Source organism: Protomyctophum parallelum (assembly GCF_964188405.1).
Source record: "Protomyctophum parallelum genome assembly, chromosome: 5".
In the NCBI taxonomy this organism is placed as follows: domain Eukaryota; kingdom Metazoa; phylum Chordata; class Actinopteri; order Myctophiformes; family Myctophidae; genus Protomyctophum; species Protomyctophum parallelum.
In genome coordinates this window covers 29,641,256-29,666,523 of record NC_139702.1, presented here as the reverse complement: position 1 = coordinate 29,666,523, position 25,268 = coordinate 29,641,256, and the positions used below count along the sequence as shown (strand labels likewise).

At 41.9% G+C, this 25,268-nt stretch overlaps 2 protein-coding genes and 1 long non-coding RNA gene across 3 annotated transcripts in view; 2 read left to right on the top strand and 1 right to left on the bottom strand.

Moving 5' to 3' along the window:
* The first annotated feature begins 4,220 nt into the window (after positions 1–4,220).
* LOC310858907 lies at positions 4,221–7,389 on the top strand. Its single transcript, XR_014569246.1, has 4 exons — positions 4,221–4,419; positions 5,389–5,495; positions 6,483–6,824; positions 7,337–7,389. It is a non-coding gene; the product is annotated as an uncharacterized lncRNA (long non-coding RNA).
* A 1,996-nt stretch (positions 7,390–9,385) lies between these two features.
* On the top strand, positions 9,386–21,410 carry LOC310858307 (B-cell receptor CD22-like; the record flags this gene model as incomplete). Its single annotated transcript, XM_083764414.1, has 10 exons — positions 9,386–9,806; positions 10,463–10,714; positions 11,608–11,856; positions 12,937–13,203; positions 14,209–14,475; positions 14,661–14,748; positions 14,844–14,907; positions 15,702–15,756; positions 20,509–20,661; positions 21,367–21,410. Exons 1-10 carry the CDS (start codon positions 9,440–9,442, stop codon positions 21,408–21,410), a joined length of 1,806 nt encoding a protein of 601 aa, XP_083620540.1. The 5' UTR covers positions 9,386–9,439.
* LOC310858306 (venom factor-like) overlaps positions 21,289–25,268 on the bottom strand; it is a gene marked incomplete at its 5' end in the record, with an annotated part of 61,807 nt that continues 57,827 nt past the window's right edge. The window contains 5 exons of the mRNA XM_083764413.1: positions 21,289–21,684; positions 23,465–23,528; positions 23,749–23,829; positions 23,950–24,027; positions 24,540–24,629. Of these exons, the coding sequence (XP_083620539.1) occupies positions 21,540–21,684; positions 23,465–23,528; positions 23,749–23,829; positions 23,950–24,027; positions 24,540–24,629 (458 nt within the window). The 3' untranslated portion in view covers positions 21,289–21,539. The remainder of the gene's footprint in view (positions 21,685–23,464; positions 23,529–23,748; positions 23,830–23,949; positions 24,028–24,539; positions 24,630–25,268) is intronic.

The window sequence follows — 25,268 nt, the reverse complement described above, 5'->3', positions numbered from 1 at the left end:
GTTCAGCCAAATAAGCACGAGTTGTGTTTCTATGTATCTTCCTCTCCAGATGCCCACAGTTCCTGATCCCCATGCAGTACCTTGGATTAAAACAGCTGCAGGTGCAGGGATCCCCTTAGTCGTTCTCCTCGTCATCATAGCCGTCTTTGTCTTCCGGTGGGTCAGGTAATTACAGTTTACACATTAATCCAATTCAATGTGTTAAATCACAGACTCACCTAAAATGTACTCTTTCATCCACAGACAAAAGCGGGCCTCTAGGTCTATACCACCAGCACGACCTGCACCCAAAACCACAGTCCAGGTAGGTTATAGCCCTGGAGAGCCCAAACAGTTTGACACTTATCCGTCCTAAGTTACAGTCTGGGTACTGGAATGTGCCAAAAAACAAGATTCCTGTACATGATCTCCTCACTGGTCGACAAAAGCTGGTCCCTAACAGGAGCCCTCGTACAAGCTAGGTTTCTTTGACTATGCATGGACCTCTTGGTACCACAGCGCCACAAAGGCCCTTAAAACAAGGCTCCAGACTTCCCAAAACAAACTGGTCAGGCTCCTACTTGGCCACCCCAACTCACCCACTTTGAGTGCCCACTTTGACAGGCTGGAATGGCTTAGGGTCGACGACAGAGTACAGCATCTTGCAATGGGGCTGGTCCAAAAGATTCGCTACAGCAAAGACATGTACCATGTACCTGTCTAAAACTCTAAATACTTTCTTAATGTCAACGAACTCCACAACCACAACACCAGAGGGAGTTCAACAAACCATGTGCAACCCAGATTCGGCTCAAACAAGGGACTAAATTAATTTTGCTCCTATGCCACCAAAATGTGGAATGCCCTACCAACAGCCATTAAGACATGTGAATCCCTTGACTCCTTCAAAACCGCTTTCAAAGGGCACCTACGGGCGGCTGCAATTCAAAACTGGATCCCGTAAATAAAATCTGTTCCCCCCCCACCCCCTTCTCCCCTTACTGCATGTTTTTCCCTTTTTACCTCCTTATATGATGATTTCCTTTTTTTTTTTTTATAGAAGTGTATACTTGTCCGTCTCTAAATGTTTTGATGAATTGAAATGGTGGACCTGTTGTAAACAAGTGTAATGCTTTATCATGGTGTCGTCCACAGTAACAGTTTTTGTATTGACTTGTGCTTTCATTTGGCATACTGTGAAATTAAAATTTCAATCAATCAGGAAAAAAATTATAATAATAATAACTTTCTTTCTTTCTCAGAACAACAACTCTGACTCTGACTCAGATTTTGAGATCTTCTTAACTTTGGCCAGTAGCAGCAGCCCTGCCTCTTCAGCCCAAATAGAACAGCAAGATGACGTTAACTACTCCACTGTCCACTTCACTCGCTATAAGAAGAACCAGGAAGAGACACACTTTCCCACCGTCCGACCACCACAGCCCCATGAGGGACAGAATGATGTCCACTACTCCACTGTCCACTCCACTCGCTATAAGAACCACAAAGCCCCGCCCCCTCTCCATTCCACCGTCCAACCACCAAGGCCCCAGAGACAGATATCTGAGACACAACTGAATAGATACAACTGAATAAGGCTGATTACGTGACCAGACTGATATTTACGGAGCCCTGCAGTGGCCATTGGGAGATACGGTATATCTATCTATCTATAAATGCACCACGTCTCTGTTGGTCTGTGTGTACATCTGTAATGCACGTAACTCGAGAACCTTTCTCCACACATGCGTTCCGGTGCCCGGTGTCAAGTCTGTCGGACCCACGGTTGTCCAGAACCGCCACAAAAGGCCTCTGCCTGTATGGGCTCTTGACATGCAGGGACCCTGCCCAGGCTCCATATATGGATGGCTGGGATGTTCTGACTTCACACCACACCATATTTGGGCATGCCTGACACAGAACTACATATGTAGGAATAAAGGGACACAGAGAGACAGATACAGAAAACTCCATATATGGGCATAAAAGGGACACAGACAGATGGGTGGAACGGGTACTCTGACACGGGTACAACAGGTATTGCATTGCTCTGGTCCATAGCCTTACTGCTAGGCTATGGACCAGAACTAGGTATTGCATAGCCGGGTGGGGCATTGATCTCCAACTTCCATCGTTACAGACTCGGTGCTGCACCAGTTTAGTTTTATTGTGTAATATTGACAATGTTTTTTATGATGCCTCTATGAAATAATCTCGGGAGTAAAAGAATCGGCACAAATTACACAGTACACACGCATGCAGGCTCCGTTCAGTTGATTTAATCCATTGCTTATATAGGAACTAAAGAATGGATTACAATAACATCCTCTTTAATCAGTAACATGTGTGCTATAACTATATATCAAATATTGTTTCATTCAAATGCAATCAATGGCTAGAGCGTAGCCGCTCAGCCAGCTATGAATATACGCACTGTGTGGGTTGGCATGCGCGCACCGCCGATCTACAAGCTGACTACAAGCAATAAAGCATAGAGCAGCTAGGGGTTCTCAACGTTTTTGTCTGCATGGGAACCCCCGGAAATGCTTTGGCCATGTCTCGCGACCCTCGCCTCGCCCGGGGTGCATACTTAGTTTAGACTAGTCATTCGTTATAGACATGGGTTAAGGTATGGTTTAGGTGTGCTGCTGCCCCGTGGGAGGTTAGGTTTAGGGTGAGGGTTTGAGATAGGTTGTAGTTGTAGGACTAATGACTGGTCTAACCAATGACTAGTCTAAACCAGAAACTGTCTAAACTAAGTACTGCACCCGCCCCGCCCTCCGCCCCACCCCAATACAAACTGACTGCAAAATGAATAATAGAGATAATATATCATAAATGAATACTGAAACCAGATAAGCCCTCATTGGGGCATTGGGTTTTAGTGCTAATTTGCTTATTTCCATCGAAATAAGTAGTAAAGTGTGGGATACTATTTATATTTAGCCTGACACTCAGCCTGAATTTTCATTTCGTTTCGCCTGAACCTAAATTTTTAATGTGGCTAGCGATTCAGGGGCTGTTGCCAGGCTAATTTATATTATGAAGAGAGGATATATACTTTTATTTATTTTTTGCGATTTTATTGTCCTTTAAGGAAAGTTTATGCATGTACTATGTGTATACTATGTAAACTCTACATTTCCATTTTTCCAGCCATTCAGTTGCAAAAACTAAAACAAAAACCCTTTTTGTTTATTTATTTTATAATATTAAATTAATAAAATAATTTGGCTGTCTGCCCTTTGGGTATGGGGGGGTGGTCGCCCGGGCAGGGGTCTCGATGCGTTGCGTCGGGGCCGCTTCTTGGGGTGGTGGCCCTGCCGCCTGGAGGGGTGGCGGTTGCCGCCTTTGAGTGGAGCATGCATGGGTCTGCTTTTGTTGTAATTATTTGGTGCCTATGATAACTATTGTCTGCCTTTTTAATATATGTAATTAATGTACTGTATGGATGTATTCCCTGATTGAGAATCAAAATTCGAAAGTCACTTCTCATTTTGGTTCATTGTCCTTGTCATGTCTTTGTATATTCAATCTTTTTATTTATAATAGTGTTGTGCCTGAGCTGTTTTTTTTTATTTTATTTTTTTTATTATGTGTTATGTTTTTGTTGTGTAATGTCTGTTTGTCTTTAAAAAAACAATAAATATACTTTATAAAAAAAATAATAATAATAATTTGGCGACCCCCCCCCGGCGCCTAGACCCACGGGTTGAGAACCTCTTGCAAAGAGTACTAGGAGGCCCTATTGACGAGGGGGTGGTGGATAAGGTTTAGGCTGTTAGACTGATGCTTACAGTAAGTTTCTCTGGATGAAGAACGTGCTTTATGCGAACATTGTCAATTGTAAATTGCTCCACTGCCTGTCACAAATTACTGTTTCAAATAATAATAATGTAATATGGTTATTAGATTAGCCTATTTTAATGCGACGAGTTTCTACAATGTTCAACACTTGCTGTTCATCACGAGAAGCTCTCAATAAAAACCCTCAAACAACATCACTAAGAGGATTTCCTGTTTGCTGTTATCTTATATGATCTAACCATAGGTGATAGGTTAGATATTTTTCCGTACGCGTTACAGATTCCATATATAGCTCTATATCTATCTATCTCTCTCTTTCTCACTCACGCGCGCACACGCACACGCACACGCACGCACACACACACACACACACACACACACACACACACACACACACACACACACACACACACACACACACACACGGCATGCGCTAATATTTCTCACAGATTATCATCAGGAAACTCACTAACATGACTTCTGCAGCTCTGCCTTTGAGCCTGGTTATTTACCAGCAGTCTGCTTGCTACAGTATGAAGAGGAAGGACGTGGTCCCATTTTAAACAGTCTGTCCTATAATTCTGTATCAACCTCGGTGGACTCAAGCTGCTTAAGGCATACTCTCAGTACTCTGTAAGTTTACTCTTTGTTTATACAACAAAAAAACTTTTTTAAATAAGCAATTTTTTTAAATTCAAATACTATTTTGCATTTAAACTGCATGAGTTAAATGACAAGTTAAAGAGAGCCTTTTAAACACAGTCTGTCCTATAATTCTGTATCGACCTCGGGGGAATCGACCTGTTTAATATAGCCTACTCTCAGTACTCTGTAAGTTTACTTTTTTTTTTAATTAAACAAAAACAAATTAACCCTAGAACACTAAACATATTTTTTGTTACACCATCACTAAACACAGGTATATTTTACCCAATATAAAATATTCCATAAATAAATAAATTCTCATCAAAATATATTGCAGAACAGCAATACATGGCAACTTGATGACTCTTGTCATCATGACTTTTCACAACAACAACAAAAAAGATTTCATGGGGGGGGACAAAATCGGTGAAAAACGTGCATATTATTTTTTAAATATTCCTAAAAAAAAAGATAAATTAAGTTGGGAACTTCTCCTTTGGTCCACCCATTCCTAAGACATGTGAGAAGAATGGTCCAGTGAAGAAAATAATAATAATATAAAGTCCATTGTGGGTGTATTGGATTTCTTTCTATCACACCATCACTGAACACGGGTGAAATTCACCCGAAGACCTGCCTGTAGAAGGGATGTGGGCAGGGAAACAAACCTATACCTTCCATGATGTACATCATGAAGGTACTGAGAGACCCATCCACCTCAGACATCAGCAACATTATGAAAATTGCACAAATATAACCGTCCGGGTGAAAATCACCTATGTTTAGTTTTCTAGGGTAGGCCTACTTAATTAAAATACTATTTTGCATTTAAACTGAGTACAATGACAAGTGAGCATATCTGTATGAAGAGAGCATATACAGAAAAGAGATGATCTGTTATGATCTGGTTAAGTTAAATTATATTTCCTCTTATGTACATACAGTATGATCCACCAGCTAATGTGATTTAGTTCCTCTGACGCCTTCAACCGAGAGGAGAGGCCCAAATATGAATGTTAGAGGAGCAACACGTGGATTTCTGCTGCTCCTTTTGACTGTACCAGGTATTGTATACATTTATATTTATTAAAGCTTTTGTTCCTTCATTCTCTGTATTTCAGACTAACATCATGTGATATCATAATGTCAAATGTCAAAATGATGCATACATCATACATTTTTCATAAATAATGGTGAACAGACAGAAGGCATGATTATGAATGTTGGTTTATACTATAGTCAGATCACTGTAACTTTCTGAAGAGCAACGATTAGACTGCTGTATAGGATCTGATTTAAAATAATAATAATAAAAACTAGTATATAGTTAGGGGGGGGGGGGGGTATATCACCCTGCTATAAAATGGCTGTCTTCTAATGTGCTGAGTGATACTGTATGTAGATGCCTGTATGCCACAAGAGCAAATATAATATTCACTTGTATTTAGGACTTGATTAAAAAAAAACTAATTAATTTGAGGCGTTGTAATTAATTAATATAAATTAGTCACATTTAAATCAAATATCAATATTTGACCTGAGAAACTTTTTTACATATTTTAGTATACGAGTGAATTAATGACTGAGTTTTGTTTAATTAAAATTTCGGCCAAGCAAAGCGGTCTGATCGTCTGATTGCATATAGGCTGGCTATACAGTATGATCTGTATTCGGTACGCCTGAAATTCGTCCAGTGAAAAAGGTTCTGTGGTGCAAAAACTAAGCGTGATTAAAATGCATTCATTATTTTTCTCGCATTATTGTTTTTGTAATTAAAGTGTCGCAGTCGGTGGACGGATGAGACCGGGGAGCCCACCGACTGCGAAAATGTTAATTAATATAAATGAATCTATATAGTGGTGTGTGGGGTCTTCGCGTACTGTAAGTATAATGGTGACAATGCTGTATAGGTCAACATTTTATTCTGTTCAAGGCCTCATAATCCAACGTTTGTCTCATTGACTAAAGAATGTTGGCCTCTATAGCCAGCAAAGAAACATCTCCTGTCCTCTAATAACTACCTCATTATGATTATGTTCTCTATGTTACAGTGATACAGGGTCAAGACGGCTGGGGAGTAACCTGCAACTCCGAGCGTTTGTGCGTCAGCAGGGGCTCGACGGTGCACATCTACTGCACCTACAAGTACCCTCCTGATCATAACGTCACGCACAGATTCTGGTGGACTAAATCCTCCGCTGAGGATCTGATACAGTACGAACAGTATGCAGGTCGTGTACAGTACCAATATGACGACGTGGACCGCAGCGCGACCCTGACCGTTGCAAACATAAGAGAAAGCGATTCTGCTGTATACATGTTCAGGTTCATAACAAACGTACCGGGAGGGATGTGTAATGGCCCCAAGAAAGGAGTCACATTAACCGTCAAAGGTAAACTATTCCATGTTGTCTATATTATACCTGGTACAAATCGGACTGTCACAGCTATACAGAAACACATAGGAGTATAGTAGGTTAATTCATTTTGGGGCGGGAACCCCTTTTGGTGTTTTAAACATGTTATAATTTAGCTATTGAGAAATAGCAGATCTACAAGCTCATAGCGTGCCACGAGTGGCGCGCTACGAGCTTGTAGGTCTGCTATTTTTGAAAAATCTTTAAAATGTGGCGCAAATCATTGAATATATATTTCAGAGCGAACATTTTTAACGAAAATATTTGCTTCTGGGGGGTGCCTGGAACTACATCTTTTGAGATGGGGGTCCGTGGCCCAATAGAGATAATTCTGGGGGTCCTTGACATGAAAAAGTTTGAGCATCACTGACACAGAAACATGCGTTTTTCAGAAAAAAAATAGGATTTAGAAGCCTTTTTTTTTAATCGACCTCAGTCCAAAATGGGTTAATTCACCTATTGTGATCATTTTTAATGTCTCCGACTAGACTACTGTGAGTCAGACACAGACTACACAGTCAAAGCTCCTGACGAGTCCAGGCTCTCCACGAACGGTGAGTAGGCTTTTGTTACGTTGTGATGTTTCTGTATTGAATCTCAAATCACTTTTATTTGGGTTGTGACATCATGCTGCATAGTGCATACTCAGCATATACACATACTGTAGGTTAGCTTCTCATAGCCCCATAGTGTGGCCTCCCCCTTCGCTGTATAGCGTCAGAACTCAACTCATACACATACTGTAGGTTAGCTTCTCATATCCCCATAGTGTGGCCTCCCCCTTCGCTGTATAGCATCAGAACTCAACTCATACCTGTAGGTTAGCTTCTCATATCCCCATAGTGTGGCCTCCCCCTTCGCTGTATAGCATCAGAACTCAACTCATACCTGTAGGTTAGCTTCTCATAGCCCCATAGTGTGGCCTCCCCCTTCGCTGTATAGCATCAGAACTCAACTCATACCTGTAGGTTAGCTTCTCATAGCCCCATAGTGTGGCCTCCCCCTTCGCTGTATAGCGTCAGAACTCAACTCATACACATACTGTAGGTTAGCTTCTCATATCCCCATAGTGTGACCTCCCCCTTCGCTGTATAGCATCAGAACTCAACTCATACCTGTAGGTTAGCTTCTCATAGCCCCATAGTGTGGCCTCCCCCTTCGCTGTATAGCGTCAGAACTCAACTCATACACATACTGTAGGTTAGCTTCTCATATCCCCATAGTGTGGCCTCCCCCTTCGCTGTATAGCGTCAGAACTCAACTCATACACATACTGTAGGTTAGCTTCTCATAGCCCCATAGTGTGACCTCCCCCTTATAGCATCAGAACTCAACTCATACACATACTGTAGGTTAGCTTCTCATAGCCCCATAGTGTGGCCTCCCCCTTCGCTGTATAGCGTCAGAACTCAACTCATACCTGTAGGTTAGCTTCTCATAGCCCCATAGTGTGACCTCCCGCTTATAGCATCAGAACTCAACTCATACACATACTGTAGGTTAGCTTCTCATAGCCCCATAGTGTGGCCTCCCCCTTCGCTGTATAGCGTCAGAACTCAACTCATACACATACTGTAGGTTAGCTTCTCATATCCCCATAATGTGACCTCCCCCTTCGCTGTATAGCGTCAGAACTCAACTCATACCTGTAGGTTAGCTTCTCATAGCCCCATAGTGTGACCTCCCGCTTATAGCATCAGAACTCAACTCGGTCACATACATATAGGGTACTGCATTTCCATTCAGAACCGGCTGTAGACCATGCAACACTCATTACCAAGATGGTTTTGGATAACAAGTCCTTGGACTTCTTAGAACAACTTACAATTCCGACGCTCTTAATCAGTGCGACTTATTAGTAAGCAAGAACAACACATGGTAATAATAATACAAATACATAGAAATAGTAAGCAAGCTAAGAACTGTCTAACAGTATAATATCTGTACAGTCAAGCTATGACTATACACTATAGAGTGCTATGCCTACATAAAATGCTATCTATATGACCTATAAGGTTAGCCTTTGCATGCGCCTGTAAGGTCGTCGAGGCTAGTGCAAGTGCATGCTATAGGGGCTAAGATGGAGTCTAAAGAGCTTTCAGACTGCTGCGGAACACTGTGGGCCTCTAGCAAGCAAAGAAACATCTCCTGTCCTCTAATGGTTTTATGGTTGTGATCAGTGTTGTTTTTGGCAGCAAATTCAGATTTTAGTTTTAGTCTCTTGAATAGTTTTAATTTAGTTTTAGTCACATTTTAGTCACCTGGAATGTTTTACTGTTAGTCTAGTTTTAGTCGACTAAATGTCATAAGATTTGTAAAATGACAAACTAGTCCCTTCCTAGCATTTTAGTCTAGTTTTTATTTGTTGACGAAATTGTCAGTGTATTTAGTCTTAGTTTTAGTCATCATAGCTTAGTTTTTATTCAGTTTCCGTTTAGTTTTCGTCAGTGAAAAAAGGTAATCGACGAACATTTCCCGTTTCAGTTGACGAAAACAACACTGGTTGTGATTATGTTCTGTTCTGTGTTACAGATCTCTGGGGAGTGACGTACTCCAATAGCGTGTGCGCCATTAAGGGTTCAACCGTGAAGATGATCAGCACCTACAAGTACCCGTCCAGTTACAGTGTCAGAGTCTATCATCGTTCATATCGTGAATATTCATATTTTGGTTATCGTTATGACACTGGCCACTACACCACTGAAACTGTCAACGCCGATGTCATAAACAGTTTCTGGTTCACCAAAGAGACGGATCGTCATCCCATGGATCTGTACCGGGGCTCTCGCTATAGGGATCGCGTTCAGTACCACTGTGTCAAACAACGCAAACGCTGCACTCTGACCCTTACGGACGTGAGAAAGACGGACTCAGCAGAGTACATGTTCAGGTTCATAACCAACATACGAGATAGAGGGAAGTATGCTGGAAAACCCGGAGTCACGTTGGGTGTCACAGGTATAACTTTTTCATGAGGTGTTCCATACATTCTGTTTGACATCTAAGGAAATACACATACACACACCAGAGAGGAAATATCTCTACCAGACCATGAGGGTTGAGTCAGTGTCTGCCCAGGTCTGGGCCAAGGAACTACAGGAATATTTTGATATTGCTCAACGAACACTCAATATACACATTTCTGAATTAATAACCTTAGAAAAGCTGTACCATGCTGCAGTCCATGTGATAAAGGTTCCATATAATAAGAAACCATAACCATAAGAACCAATAGTGTTGTGTTGCTTTATCCATTTTTAGACTGTCTGTGACTGCATGTCTGCATCCATTCATGTCAGAAAAAGGCAGGTGCGCTTCCCTCAGCTATATAAACTATAGGTTCAAATAGCACCAAAGTGGAAAAAGCAGTAGTCCAAATTAAAGCATGCAAGACTGGCTCAGATACACATTATTATTTATTGAGAACATTCGACGCGTCCTGGGCCTCAGCCCTCCTCAGCGCAGATGTGAAAACGCATTTTTTTAATTTTTTGGGGCATGATTCCGTTCGGAGATGTTTAATCTATTGTCACTACCATCATTTCACAATCATCGGTTATTTTTTATTTATTTTGGGTTTAATATATATCTATTCTTTTTTTTGCACCCTCTAGACTTCCGGGTGTCGATGAATTCTTCCACAGTGATAGAAGGACTGACTGTGAAACTGACCTGTGACACCACCATCTGTAGGCTGAAAGACAAGCCCGCCTACGTCTGGTACCACAATGGACAGAAGATGGAGCACGCAGAGGGACAACGGATGGTCGTAGGCCCGGTCATCAGTCCCCATGCAGGGAATTACTCCTGTGCTGTCAGAGGTCGAGAGGACGTCAAAGCCCCTGAAGAAGCTCTCGCGGTCAGATGTGAGTAGAGGTTGTTTTTAAGTTGCGCCGTTCACATATTCAATCTGAAATCATAGTTTAATTTGGCTCGTTGTGACTGTGTCTTAAAGGGATTGTGACATTTTAAAAAAAGGTTTTGGAATTGTTCTTGTTTTTTTTAGGTTTTCTAATCTCAATTGCACCCAAAAAACATGAACTTTTAACATTCAGTAGATTTTCTGTGATCTGGGGTTTTCTGGCTCAAACAGGTGCTCTGATTTGCCGGCAGTAAGTGACATCACTTACTGCAAAATTATGTCAATGAGATTTGCCAGCAGATGTCACTGTTTCACTGTGTTGCCTGTTTTCATTGTAGCTCAAAAGGCCCCAAAAAACCCCAAAGAAAACTTCAGACAACAGAAAATCCACTGAATGTTCAAAGTTCAGGTTTTTTGGGTGTAATTGAGGTCATAAAACCTAAAAGAAAAAAGAAAAAGAAAAAGAAATGAAAATGAATTGCATAAAACCTTTAAAACTAAGCATACAGATGATGGGTCTATGACCCTTCATCAAGACTGATTTGTTTAGAATTAGATAGGTAGTAGACACATATAAATATAATACACACAGGTTACAGGTTAAGAAGTAGCTACAAGATACAGGACGGTAAAAGAAAATCATGCAAAAAGAGAAACATAGCAAGGATTGTAAAGAATGTAAGGTTATTTTGTGCTCAATATTCAGACAGAGTTGAGTGCATTGAGCTTCAAGTAAAAGTACTCCCTTTGTTAAATTAAATTGTTAAAAAAAACACATATATCGTTAAAAAAAAGGAAAAAAGATAAATAAAGTTGATCACCACCCCCCAAAACCCCTTTGAGTATATAATCATCATAATGTTTTATTGTTATTATTTATTTTTTGGCACCCTCTAGGCTTTCTGGTGACGATTAGTCCATCCACTGTCGAAGAAGGACAGAATGTGACCCTGACCTGCAGAACCAAGTGTCCTCTGCCTCTCTACCCCGCCTACATCTGGAACCACAACAGACAGGCTCTGGACCACACAGAGAACAGTCTGGTTCTAGACACAGTCAGCAGCAGGCAGCATGCAGGACAATACTCCTGTGCTGTCAGAGATGACGACAGAGGTCCAGGTCCCGAAGAAACTCTCAACGTCAGATGTGAGTAGAATTTGCATGTCTGTAATTACAATTAATTAACCCATTTTGACCTGCGGGAACGATTATGCAAATGTATTCTGAATCCTGACTGTTTTCTTGAAAAAGCTATGCTTTCTATGTCAGTCGTTCTCACACACTTTCATGTCACTTTTCACGATTCTTCAAAAGTAGCAGACCTACAAGGATTAGCCCTGGATTAGCCCAGCCAAGGTGTTCATGTCCAGCTGCTTCACTAGCGTTCAGACTACTGTACAAGTACACAATATGGAAATAAACATATTTATCTCTGCCAGGCTAGAATGTACCGGCCGGGGAGGGGTTAAACATTTTTGCCTCTGTGAGTCAGTCTGTCTGTGAGCAGCCCAGTAGGCCAAGAAAGAACCTTTATTCTAGTTTTAACCATATGGACCTTTGTGTTCCTAGTCTGGGCATGTCATATTTACATATTAGGGCAGACACAGGCGAACATTCGGGAAAAAGGCCAGCATTCATACAGAAAAAAAGCTTGCCATGCATGATTACACAAAGCGTTGTGAGCTTGCAGATCTGATATTTCCGCTTTTTTATGTTTATGGTTTAAGGCAGGGCCGCACTTTTTTGACATGAGAGTTACCTTCAAAATGCCAAGCTAAACGAGATCTATCCACCCAAAGAATCACCCAAAACATCTTGCTGAAAATAGTTTTTTCTTTTTTTAAAGTATCTTTGGAATAGTGGCGTTGATGTCACATATATAATGTATATATAATATATAATAATAGAAGGGTGGAAATGGAATTGGTTGTTTTTTTAGTAGGCCTATATAACTTTGTAATGCTACTGAGGTTTGTGCGCAACACTTTTGAAAACATAGATATTGTTGCATTGTGGGTTTGAGACGGGCACTTTTTGATGTCAAAAGTCAAGTCGCCTTAAATCAAGTGACAGATGCCTATTTAAAATTTAAATTATATATTTTTAGGGGCATCATGTGATCTACCTGCACAGCCTTTGTGATCTACTGGTAGATCACAATCTACCTTTTGGGCACCCCTGGTTTAAGGGGTTAAAGTTAATCTATGTTAATATCATGTTCTACAGATGGTCCAAAGAACGTTTCGTTATCTGTGAGTCCCTCTGCTGTGATAAAGGAGGGTAGTCCAGTGACTCTGATTTGTGAAAGTGACGCCAACCCGGAAGACTTGTACACCTGGTACAAGGTCAAGGAGCATACATCACTACATCTGGAACAAAAACAAACCAAATACTTCTCCTCTATCAAACGCAAAGACAGTGGGACATACCATTGTCAATCTTCAAATGAATATGGAATCTTAAACTCATCTTCTATCACTATAGATGTCCAATGTAAGTACATGAAACATTTTCACTTCATCCAATGGCAACAATGTCAGGTCACATTCTCACCTAATACTTCGGTAGACTCAGATCCGTATGGGCGGGGAAAGGGAATTCTTGCATATTTAATTGGCTGCGGTTTGCCTTCACACTGTCATTCGCAGCAATTGGAAACGCAGCAGGGGGGACCTTTATCAATGTGTTCCGTTCATAAACTATAGCCTACACAGTGAAATCTATGGTGATAAAATTACACTCATAACGTGCATGTGTCGTGCCGTCTGGGACCCCCCCCCCCCCCCTCTCTCTCTCTCTCTACGCACGCAGCCGCCACACACTGTTCTTTTGGGCATGGAGGCACAGCGCTGCATGAGCGCACTGATATAACTCCCCAGTCCCACACAGTGACAGCACTCCATGTTTACGGCACGCACAGACAGACAGACAGACAGAATATTATGTAGGCTATAATACACTGCAGTGTTTTTATGTGTTTTCTTAAGCAATTGATTAATGTAGCCTACACGTCCTCATTTCGATCAGGGCTTCAGTCTCCTTATTCGACCACGTCTATCCACAGTAACGGGACATCTTTGCGCTGCGTAAAATATGCCTTAACCGTCTCCAACTGTGTTCAGCTCCTCACCCGCCACATTATGTTTGCTTCATTTCCTTTATTTACTGCGGATTGCATTCACACCTGCACCGAATCGTAGTCAAGTGCGATTCGAAGCGAAGCAAAACCCACGTTTTTTGGCGGAGTAAAATGCGGTTATTTGCTGCGCATTAGGATTCGAATGAGCCTTCACACCTGCCAAACGAAGCGCACTTTCTGACAATGCGCAGCAGGATTCGTTTTAATCGCAGCAAAGCTCTCTGGTATGAATGCGACCTCAGTGTCAAGTCAGTCAATTATATGTTGATATACACAAATACAGAAGCAGCATTATGAACACGGTAAGAATGTTCAGCCAAATAAGCACGAGTTGTGTTTCTATGCATCTTCCTCTCCAGATGCCCCGAAGAAGCCCTCAGTGTCTGTGAGTCTGTCTGGTGTAATAGAGTGGCGCAGTGAAGTGACTCTGACTTGCACCAGCAGTGATGCCAACCCCACAGAGGTCAATTACACCTGGTACCACCAGAAGAAAGATATTCCCAAGGAAACTCGACACACCTTCACCATCCCTAGCATTCAATTAGACGACAGTGGAAACTATTCTTGCTCCGTCAGAAACACAATAGGTGGGACGAATTCCCCCCATCTGTCGGTTGTTGTAGCAGGTGACAAATACGCAACCATTCATTCATTCATTCACCCACTTATATATTTTCATCAGCAAATGTGTTGAATAAATGGTTTTCTCTGCCAATCTGACAGTATTGTTAACAGATTCATAAAGTGTTGTATGAGTCAAGGCGCTCATTTACCGTCAGTGTTTTAAACTGACTTCCTGATCCCCATGCAGTGCCTTGGACAAAAATAGCTGCAGGTGCAGGAGTCCCCTTAGTGGTTCTCCTCGTCATCATAGCCGTCTTTGTCTTCCGGTGGGTCAGGTAATGAACTTTGTTTTCCCTTTACAGTTTACACATTCATCCAAATCACGTGTTAAATCACAGACTCGGCTAAAAATGTACTCTTTCATCCACAGACAAAAGAGGGCCTCCAGGTCTGCACCACCAGCACGACCACCCAAAACCACAGTCCCTGTCCAGGTAGGTTATATAAGACACGACCACCCAAAACCACAGTCCCCGTCCAGGTAGGTTATATAAGACACGACCACCCAAAACCACAGTCCCCGTCCAGGTAGGTTATATAAGACACGACCACCCAAAACCACAGTCCCTGTCCAGGTAGGTTATATAAGACACGACCACCCAAAACCACAGTCCCGGTCCAGGTAGGTTATTTAAGACACAACCACCCAAAACCACAGTCCCTGTCCAGGTAGGTTATATAAGACACGACCACCCAAAACCACAGTCCCGGTCCAGGTAGGTTATATAGGCCCAGGGGAGCCAAAAGGTTACCTACTTACTGTAGTTATACCTTTTGCATCCGGGAGCGAGCCTATATTCTTCCACTGGAGGATTTCCCAAGGAATTGCTGTTCCACTGAATGGGAAATCAAGCATGTTCGACTGACTGTGTGTCTGCCTCTAGCTCAGCTATGTTGACGCTGTTGGTTTTGTGAACGTGGGTCGGTTTTTGATCCCAGCTCGGTTCAAAAACCAAGCTGGGATATATTAAGAGATTTAAACCCACAGTTTCAGAGTTTTATTTGAAACGGTAGAATTCATAGATAAGTTGATAACTCTTTAGTGGAAAATCTGCTAATGGCTCAGGCCATGACCCAAACAGGAAGTTGAGTGTCAAACACTCCAAACCTTTGGGTCTCCATAAGTAAGTTAGGCCTATTATGAATCATGAGCTAAATTCATTGAAGAAAAGCAAAAGAATAATCATTTCTCTCCCTCTTTGCCACAACCCCGAAACCCCTCTTTTAGAACAACTCCGACTCTGACTCTGACTCAGATTTTGAGATCTTCTTACCTATGGCCGGTAGAAGCAGCTCCACCTCTTCAGCCGAAGAGGAACCAATGGAACAGAAAGATGACGTCAACTACTCCACTGTCCACTTCACTCGATATAAGAAGAACCAGGAAAGGCCACACGTGTCCACCGTCCGACCACCACAGCCCCAGGGACAGAATGATGTCCACTACTCCACTGTCCACTTCACTCGCTATAAGAAGATACGTGAAGAGACATACTTTTCCACCGTCCAACCACCACAGCCCCATGAGGGACAGAATGATGTCCACTACTCCACTGTCCACTTCACTCGTTCTAAGAATAATGAAGCCCCGCCTCTCCATTCCACCGTCCAACCACCAAGGCCCCAGAGACAGAAGGATGTCCACAATGGTGTGGTCAAATTTCAAAGGTCAAATGCTGCCTCCTGGTGAGATATCTGAGACACTATAATAATAATGAATTTAATTTATGAAAGTATTTACATTCATCTCAGGGTGCTACAGGTTTTAAGAGCATGGCAGAAAAACAGCATATAGGCATCAAACAATTACATGTGACCCTACTAGGCCAAACTAACAGGGTCAAAGTGCAAAGACAAAAATGAAAAAGGCCCAAGAAAATTAAGAAAACACTTTGTTAAAAAAGGTTTTTAGTCAACTGAATAAAGCAGGGGTCTTCAACAGTCCCCTAGGCCACATACAGGGGGGGGGGCAGGCACCAAATGCTAATAGGAACTTTATTTCTACATTAACCACTAGCATCACTATTCTGAGGGAAACACGAGACGAAATGGGTGGGGAGAGCAGACCATGTACACGTTTTGAGGTTTTATATTGGTTATGGTTAACAGTCTGAAAATACATGAATCCAACGCCACGCTACACAAACAAATTCATGAAATCTATGAAAAACACAATATCAGACAATATGTATAGTGGGGGTCCCTTTTTACATCTTTCTCTCATCTGCGGGTTCCTTGCCCTGAAATAACCTTGAAGACCCCTGGTATAGAGCCTACTTTAGACAGAGATGGATAGATCATTTATTCTAATTTGGAGAGACAGCGAGCTACCCTTTCTTTCTTTAATCTAATGTGGTGGTCTTTACCCTTTCTTTCTTTAATCTAATGTGGTGGTCTTTACCCTTTCTTTCTTTCTTTTCAGAGACAGCGTCGTCCTGGACGAGGAGGATTCCCGAGCGGATACTGCAATTGTCCACATTCTACAGCCTAAGGGTGGGGTCACACATTACACAAGTGTAATTCTACCTACTCTATGAGGGTGTATTTATTTTATTTTGTTATTAATCTGCAAATGGCAACAACCGTTCCTATTGAAAAGCATTACCAGAATGCGCCTGCATATAGGTATAGGTGGTCACACCCAACTGGAAGTGTACCGTACCTATGCAGGCGCATTGGAATGGAGCGGTTTGTTGCCATTTGCGGATTTCTGCAAAGAAAAAACAATCCGTTCCCTTGAAAAGCATTGGCAGAATCGGCCCTCATAGGCAGAAGTAAAGCTTGGTGTGGCCGCACCCGTTCTCATTTTATTTTATCCAAGTCACGAATTTGGCCCACTTGTGCAAAACTAACAAGTGGCTCTTGTTACAAGACATTATAGTACACCACAACATGCTCAAATATTTGGTGGGATTTCTGATGGGAAAAACAATACTTAGATCAAAGCAATTGGGAATACCCCCCAAACATGCTTGAGGAATTGCGATTAAACAGTATAGCAAATACTATAATTGTGTCTTTTGGGGTTGTTCCAAGAATCCAGATTTTTCTGTGAGTAATGTGTGGGAGAAAACAGCTGATTCTAATTACCAAAGTCTTGCTAAGTAGGCTACCATATCACTGAGATCTACAGAATGTGAACAGGACGTGCACAGATACCTTCTGAACATGCATGCATGTTGCAGCTGGGTTAAGCCATTACAGACAGATCCATCCATCTGCAGAAAATTGGCTGACACTTTAACTGGGGACACCGGACACCCCACCCTGACAAGCACCTGTAGGAGTTGAGTTGAGTTATCTGACTTGGTTAGATAAATATTGTTTATTTGACAATTTGATCAATGTGACCACTTTTTATACTAGATTGTTGATTAATTTTGATACAGTAATGCTTTTTTTTCCTTTCTATCTTTTTGAGGTATATCAAAAAGGTCTTAAAAGTCCATGAATTGTCAGGTCGTCGTCCCCCCCCCCGACTTATGTCTTACACTATAGTCTGAATTTGGCAAGAGCAGTCTTTGAGGGAAAATGCGAGCAATTGATTGATTAAACATATCAGTTATACAAAAGCTGGAGATTTCTTTTAGCAGTGGTTCCCAACTTCCCTGACCCAACAGTGGGTCAGGACCCATTTGTGGGTCGCGGACACATTTTTATGGTTCCTTTTATTTTTTGTTTCCTACATTTTGCTTTTAATTATTATTTCAAAACATTTTCAAAAAACATCCCCCCAAAAAAGCAAAAAAAAAATACGTCTTTTTCAGTAATGTCATGAAGAAATATAAGAAGAATTTAAGAAATGTCATAAATTATAGGAAAAAAATGTTGAAGTAGTGAAAATAGCTGATCTACAAGCTCACAACGTGCACAAAGCCACACGTGTGCTTGTAGATCTGCTATTTTCACTAGTTTGGGTCCCGGGCAAACATCTTAAAGGACAACTTTAGTTCTTTTTTCAACCAAGGTTCATGTTTTAGGTTGTTATTAGAGCAAGTAAAAGATGAGCGTTATTTTATTTTTTGTAGGGATTTTAGCTGTTTTTGACATAACAAAATAAATCACTATAACATTTTGTAAAGAAATACATATTTAGCCCCATGCTCGAATGCCCCCGACCCCTGTCAAAAACGGATAAAATCCCTAAAACAAAAGAAATCAGCAAATGGAGAAAGAAATTACTCACTTTTTACTTTCTCTAATAACCTAAAACATGAACCGTGGTTGAAAAAAAAAAAAAGTTGTCCTTTAAATCTCGAGCCACTGCTATGGTATCGGGCGTCCCGGCTGGCCAGGTGGAGGTATAGTTTGGAGACCCTAGGGGACATGCAACACGGGGAGAACATGCAAGCTCCACACAGAAAGGCCCTTTGGCCACTGATGATGTGGAGAGCACGCCCACAGCGTCCCAAGTGGGAATGGAACCCAGGACCTTCTAGCTGTGAGGCACTACCGACTGTGCCACCGTGCCCCCTCAATAGATGTATTTGTAAGGAGAAAGGAAGATGAGTGGGAAGGAGGATGAGGGGGGGAAATGAAAGTTTCCCATTTTTACTTTTTCTGTATTGTTATATTATAGCCATTATAGCCACTATATTCCCATGTATGACTGTACATTCTCCTTTAAATAATAATTGTATTTACTTTCTTTTGTATATAAATTTTAATGTTGGCACTATATGTGGTATCTGTTTGTGTGTCATTTATATTGATATAAAAAACGAATTTCAATTAAACGAGCGATTCAAAAAGAAAAAGAGCTGGTCTAATAGGATAAACCAACAGTTTTGGACATATGAGGTTTCCACCCGACAGAGACGATGTAGTCAGTACATCATACTGTACATGACATTGGGCTGCATGAGCCTTTGTCACATCATTTATCACATTATTTTACTGCAAAAACAAACCATGTCTAGTGACTGTATTAATAGCCCTGGTGGTATACTGTCGTATACAAACGTCAAAGGGGGACTTCCTTTGAACGTAATCTGAGACGTCAAATCTAGATGCTTCTTCCTGTGGCTTGAAACAAGAATGAATTACAAAGCTTATGAACAGGGTATTTTGTCCAGGGGAGTCTGGCCTCCCTTTTGGCTTAATTAGTGTTAATTAGCTGAGGACAAGCAGTCTATTTTCTTTTCAACATTTATGATACATTTGAATAAATAAAACAAAATCTCTCTCTCCCCCCCATGATTGCTACATGACTTCCTGTGCTGGCTGTTATCTTGCATTCTCAGTCGTTGATGGGTATTGGCAAATGTTTCCGTTCGTGTTACATATTGGCCTGTAAGAGCTCTGATTTCAATCTCTCACAGATCTCACTCAAACTCGAAACTCACAAACATCTGAGTTCTGCTGTTCAGCAGTATCTGCTTGCTATGGTGTGACTTGAGCAGCTTCAGTCCTGTAATTGCATCAATTTAGGTGGCATCAACTTATTTACAAGTTGCCGGCATACTCTGTGTAAGTTTCGTTTTTTTTTCGAAGATTCATAATGACACAAAAAGACATTGAGTACAATGACGTGAGGAAAGATGATCTTGTTAAATAATATACAGTTGAGTATACATTATCCACCAGTTAACCCATTTTGATAAGGGAGGGTAGTCCAGTGACTCTGATTTGTGAAAGTGACGCCAACCCGGAAGACTTGTACACCTGGTACAAGGACACTGCAACAACATTACATCAGCGACATAACTTCTCCTCCATCAGCTCTAAGGACAGCGGGGCGTACCATTGTCAATCTTCAAATCAATACGGAAAACTAAACTTCATCTTCATAGATGTCCAATGTAAGCACAGAAAACACTTTTCCTTTCACCCAATGGCAACTGTGGTTAAGCCACACGCTGCAAGTCAATACACTGTTTTACTGAACAGAGAAGCAGTATATATGATAAGACTGTTTCTTCTATGTATCTTAGATGCCAGATGCCTCTCAGAACCCCTCAGAACCCCCCAGAGTGTGTCTGGTCTAATAGAGCAGAAGAACGCCTCAGTGTCTGTGAGTGTGTCTGGTCTAATAGAGCAGAAGAACGCCTCAGTGTCTGCTGTTGTAGAGCAGGGCAGTTCAGTGACTCTGACTTGCAGCAGTGATGCCAACCCACCAGTCAAATATACCTGGTACCACCAGAATGAAGACAAACCTACAGCTACCGGACAGAACTTCACCATCACTGGTGTCCAACCGGACCACAGAGGATATTATTATTGCTTTGTCCAAAACACAATAGGTGGTAGGAATTCCACCTTCCTTTTGGAGGTTGTAGCAGGTATAACGAATTAGCCAACGATTCATTATTTTTATTCATTCATCCACCCACCTAGTAGGCTACTTACACAAATAGGATGATTTTCTCTGCCCATGTTCTCCTTTCACGTTATTTATAAAGTATTCTCATTTACTGTCCGTGTTTTAACCCATTCTAGACGGGAACCCCATTTGGTGTTTATAGCATTGTTATACTTTAGCTATTGAAAATAGCAGATCTCTGTAGGTCTGCACAAATCTTTGAATATATATTCTTTCTTTTTTTTTGACGTCAGGCCTAAATGGGATGTTCTAATATTCTTCCATTAGAAGATTTTCCCAGGAAGTGTTGACAAAATGGTCCACTGAATTCTGCAGTAGGCCTATAAATTCCAATTCTGGAGTGAAAGTGTAGGTAAATACACGTTTATCATTATTATTATTATTTTGGAAGTTAGGCAACGCAAGGGTGCAGTGCAGTCTCAAGCCAAAGGGCCAAATGCAAGAATTAATTGATTGCATATCATTATACAAATGTTATACAAATGGAACTGCATGAATAAAGTTGTATTACATACTTTATTGTCATTCTTATTGGTTGACCATACCCTGAGATTTCATTTTTCGACCGCAGTCAAGGTCATGGATTTCACAATGTCCTACATCGCCATCCCCTGAGATGTATCCTATGAGGAAACTTGAATGATTTGAAGATTCAGACTGGTGTTTAGAAAGAGAGCTACACTATAGGGCAATATGATCCACATACACAGTGACTGATATGTCTGGCGAGTGCAGACATGTCGTCTATGTCCCGCAGCCTGTGGTCGACAGCGCCTCCGCAGCCTCTTGCAGGGCGGTGCATTTGGCCTGGAGGCTGTGGTCGCCGGAGCACTCCGCGGTTAAAGGCCAGCGTTCAACCCAGGTGTTCTTCCCCAGCATGTAATTCAACCTGACAAGAGTGAAAGCGCGAGTAAGTGTTAAGTATGTGTGTGTGTGCGTGTGTGTGTGTGCGCACGCAAAATGCGTGAGTTTGTTCATGTGTGCATGTGTAAATGGTAAATGAACGGTGCATTTTACATAGCACCTTTATCCAAGGCGCTTTACATAGATTGTGCATTACATTCACCCATTCACACACACATTCATTAATACACCAATGGCGGAGGAAACCATGGAAGGCCGCTGCCCCTACCTTCTCATCGGGAGCAATTAGGAGCGTCTTGCTCAAGGACATTTCGCTCTCTGGGGGGGGAGCCCAGGATCGAACTGGGAGCCTAATTCCGTTTGCCAAGTGACCCCTGAGCCACTGCCACCGTGTGTGTGTGTGTGTGTGTGTGTGTGTGTGTGTGTGTGTGTGTGTGTGTGTGTAATAATTTATTTTGACATTTGTCCGGTGCGGCTTGTATATGGGATTTTCCCTAAATTTGGTTGGTGCGGCTTATATTCAGGTGCGGCTTATAGTCCGGAAATTACGGTAAATATACTGACGATTTCGTCGACAAATAAAAACTAGACTAAAATGTCAGGAAGGGACTAGAGGACAAGAGATCCAGTAGAAGTCATTTTACACTTGGTTGCATGCTGAAAATAGCCGATCTACAAGCTCACAACTCGTCGCGACGCGTTGTGAGCTTGTAGATCGGCTATTTTCAGCAAGTGTAAAAACACAAAAAAATACACTCCAAAATCCATTTTAGTCGACTAAATCAACTGTAGATTTAGTCGACTAAAATCTTATGACATTTAGTCGACTAAAACTAGACTAACACTAAGACATTCCAGGTGACTAAAATGTGACTAAAACTAAATGAAGTTTCAGTCCAAAGACTATATAATATAAATAATAATATAATATAAAGTTGCTGCCAAAAACAACACTGGGAGAGAGTATAGTCTCACGTGGCCAGACTGTTGCCTCTTTTGCCATTTTGCAAATGCCATATACAGCATGGAGAACGCAAGCTCTTTCCATGAGTAAAGCGATAAAGCGCATGTGACGCATATATCCCCTCATTTGGTGCAGCGGCAAAACAAGTCCTACTCAAAGCAAAACAGCGTTGCAGCTAAGGTGGCTAGTTTGTTTTCTGCATTATTTCTTATTTCACTAGTTTTGTCGGTGTTGATTCGATGATAGTTTTCTGTGCTAAACTATATCCGCGCACAAATAACATGAATCTCCCGCTCGTAATAATAATGAATTGCATTTTTATCGCGCTTTTCTATGCACTACGTGTCTGCTCAAAGCGCTTTTACAATGGTTCATTTTTTTTTTTTTTTTTTTAAGATATTTTTTTGCGGCTTACGCCTTTTTATTGATTTTTGAAGGGACAGACAGTAGGCTGACAGGAAACGGGAGAGAGATGGGGGGATGACATGCAGTAAAGGCCGTGTCGGGTCCGGGAGTCGAACCCGCGGCACACTGCGACTGGATTACCAGTCCGGTGCCCAGACCGTTACGCTACGGCCTGGGCCACAATGGTTCATTCATTCATACATTGGGAGGTGAAGCGGCAGACAGTCGACGCCAGCGTCCTCACTTCCCACATTCACACACCAATGGTGGCAAGCTCACACCGACCGACTCATTGGAGGCAATGTGGGGTTCAGTGTCTTGCCCAAGGACACTTCGACATGTGGACAGGAGGAGGAGCCGGGATTTGAACCGCCGACCCACGGATCGTTGGACGACCTGCTCTATACCACCTGAGCCACAGCCGCCCTTCCGTTACTTGGCTCTTGGGAACTGGTTCCAGACCCTAAATACGTAGCATTCGGCGATTGTGCGATAGTTGTCTGGCTAGACGCGAGACTATAGGGAATAGAGAGAGCAGATAGGAAGCAGACAGACTGTGGAATGAGTACAAAAATAAAGCACAGGGGTCTTCAACTGGACATGATATGGGGAAGACCTGAGGGGTTATTCCAAAAATCTTTAGTAACTGCAATCTCGGTCTTACGTTAGGTAAACCTGACAGAGGGTGTGTGTGTGTGTGTGTGTGTGTGGCAGACTTACCCAACTTGATCAACCAAGTGATCTCCATTTCATATTTGTCGTAGTAACTCTGGTTGACGCTCAGCACTTTGACCTGATAGACTATAGAAGATTACCCGATATTAAAGACAGTACTCGTCAAGAAACTCTATGGCGGTGTGTGTGTGTGTGTGTGTGTTCGTGCGTGCGTGCATTTGTGTGTGTGTGTGTGTGCCAACGTACCATGGTGTAAGGTCTTGCAGGCAAATGCTTGTATGGTTTCAGAAGTGAAGGTTTTGCTGTTGAGGACACAACAGTCACCTATAGAAGCACAAGAACAAAATGCTCAGACAAACATCAGCAACATGCACACGTGCAAAATGAAATGTTTATCGACAACTAGAGTTGTCCAATACATCGATGATTCTCCAAATGGGGTCCTTGAGAGGATGGATCGGTCTGTAACTCTGAGTGTGTACAAAATAAAAAATTGTTCCATTTGTACATGCTCAGAGTTAGGACTTTTACAATATAAATTAGATTGGGGTTCCAATTTGTTTCTTAATCAAACCACTGCGACAAATGAGACTGAATCAAAGCCTTAACCCATTTTGAGCGAGGAACCCCTTTTGGTGGTTACATACATTACGTTATAATTTAGCTATGGAAAAATAGCAGATCTACAAGCTCATAGCGCGGCACCGAGTGCCGCGCTATGAACTTGTAGGTCTGCTATTTTTGAAAGAAATCGTTAAAATGTGCCTCAAATCTTTCCGAAAATTGTTATTAATTAAATGTCGACGTCAGTCAGGCCTGAATGGGGTGAGCCAAACCCTGTGTGCAGCGGCAGACGTTGTCCCTGCAGATCTGAGAGAGCTGGTCCCGGTCCTCCCTGGGGTTGTACACGCGACTGCAGCGGTGGTCTGAGGAAGACGGCAGGACAGTGGGGGGCAACGTTGAGATCCGAGACCAGATTCTCTACAAATATCTTCCAATTCGTGTGGCGCTCAAACCTTTTTCATGTTAAGGACTCTCAGAATTATCTGTATAGCCTTATTTGGTTAGACCCGTTTTATTTTTACAGTTTAAAATAAAGTGGTTAAAAGCTAAGGTGACACAGATGCGTTCCAGGTCTGAATGGGTTAAGCATTCAAATTGACCCAGGTCATACCCCAAAATGTTTTTACATTTTTATTTCATCGTCTCTGGATAATGTAAAACAATTAGTAATAAGTGTAAATGTAACTATAATACAGTTTGACGTGATGATGAGCTGCCAAGATATGTCCTTTTTGATGCTCCTAACACACACACACACACACACACACACACACACACACACACACACACACACACACACACACACACACACACACACACACACACACACACACACACACACACACACACACACACACACACACACACACACACACACACACACACACACACACCACTTGGGATAATTGATTGAACACATCACGTACGTTGTACTATGATTTGATTTGGGTGTGTTAAATAAAGTGTCAGTGTTGATTATCGTGTATTAATCAAATTATAGT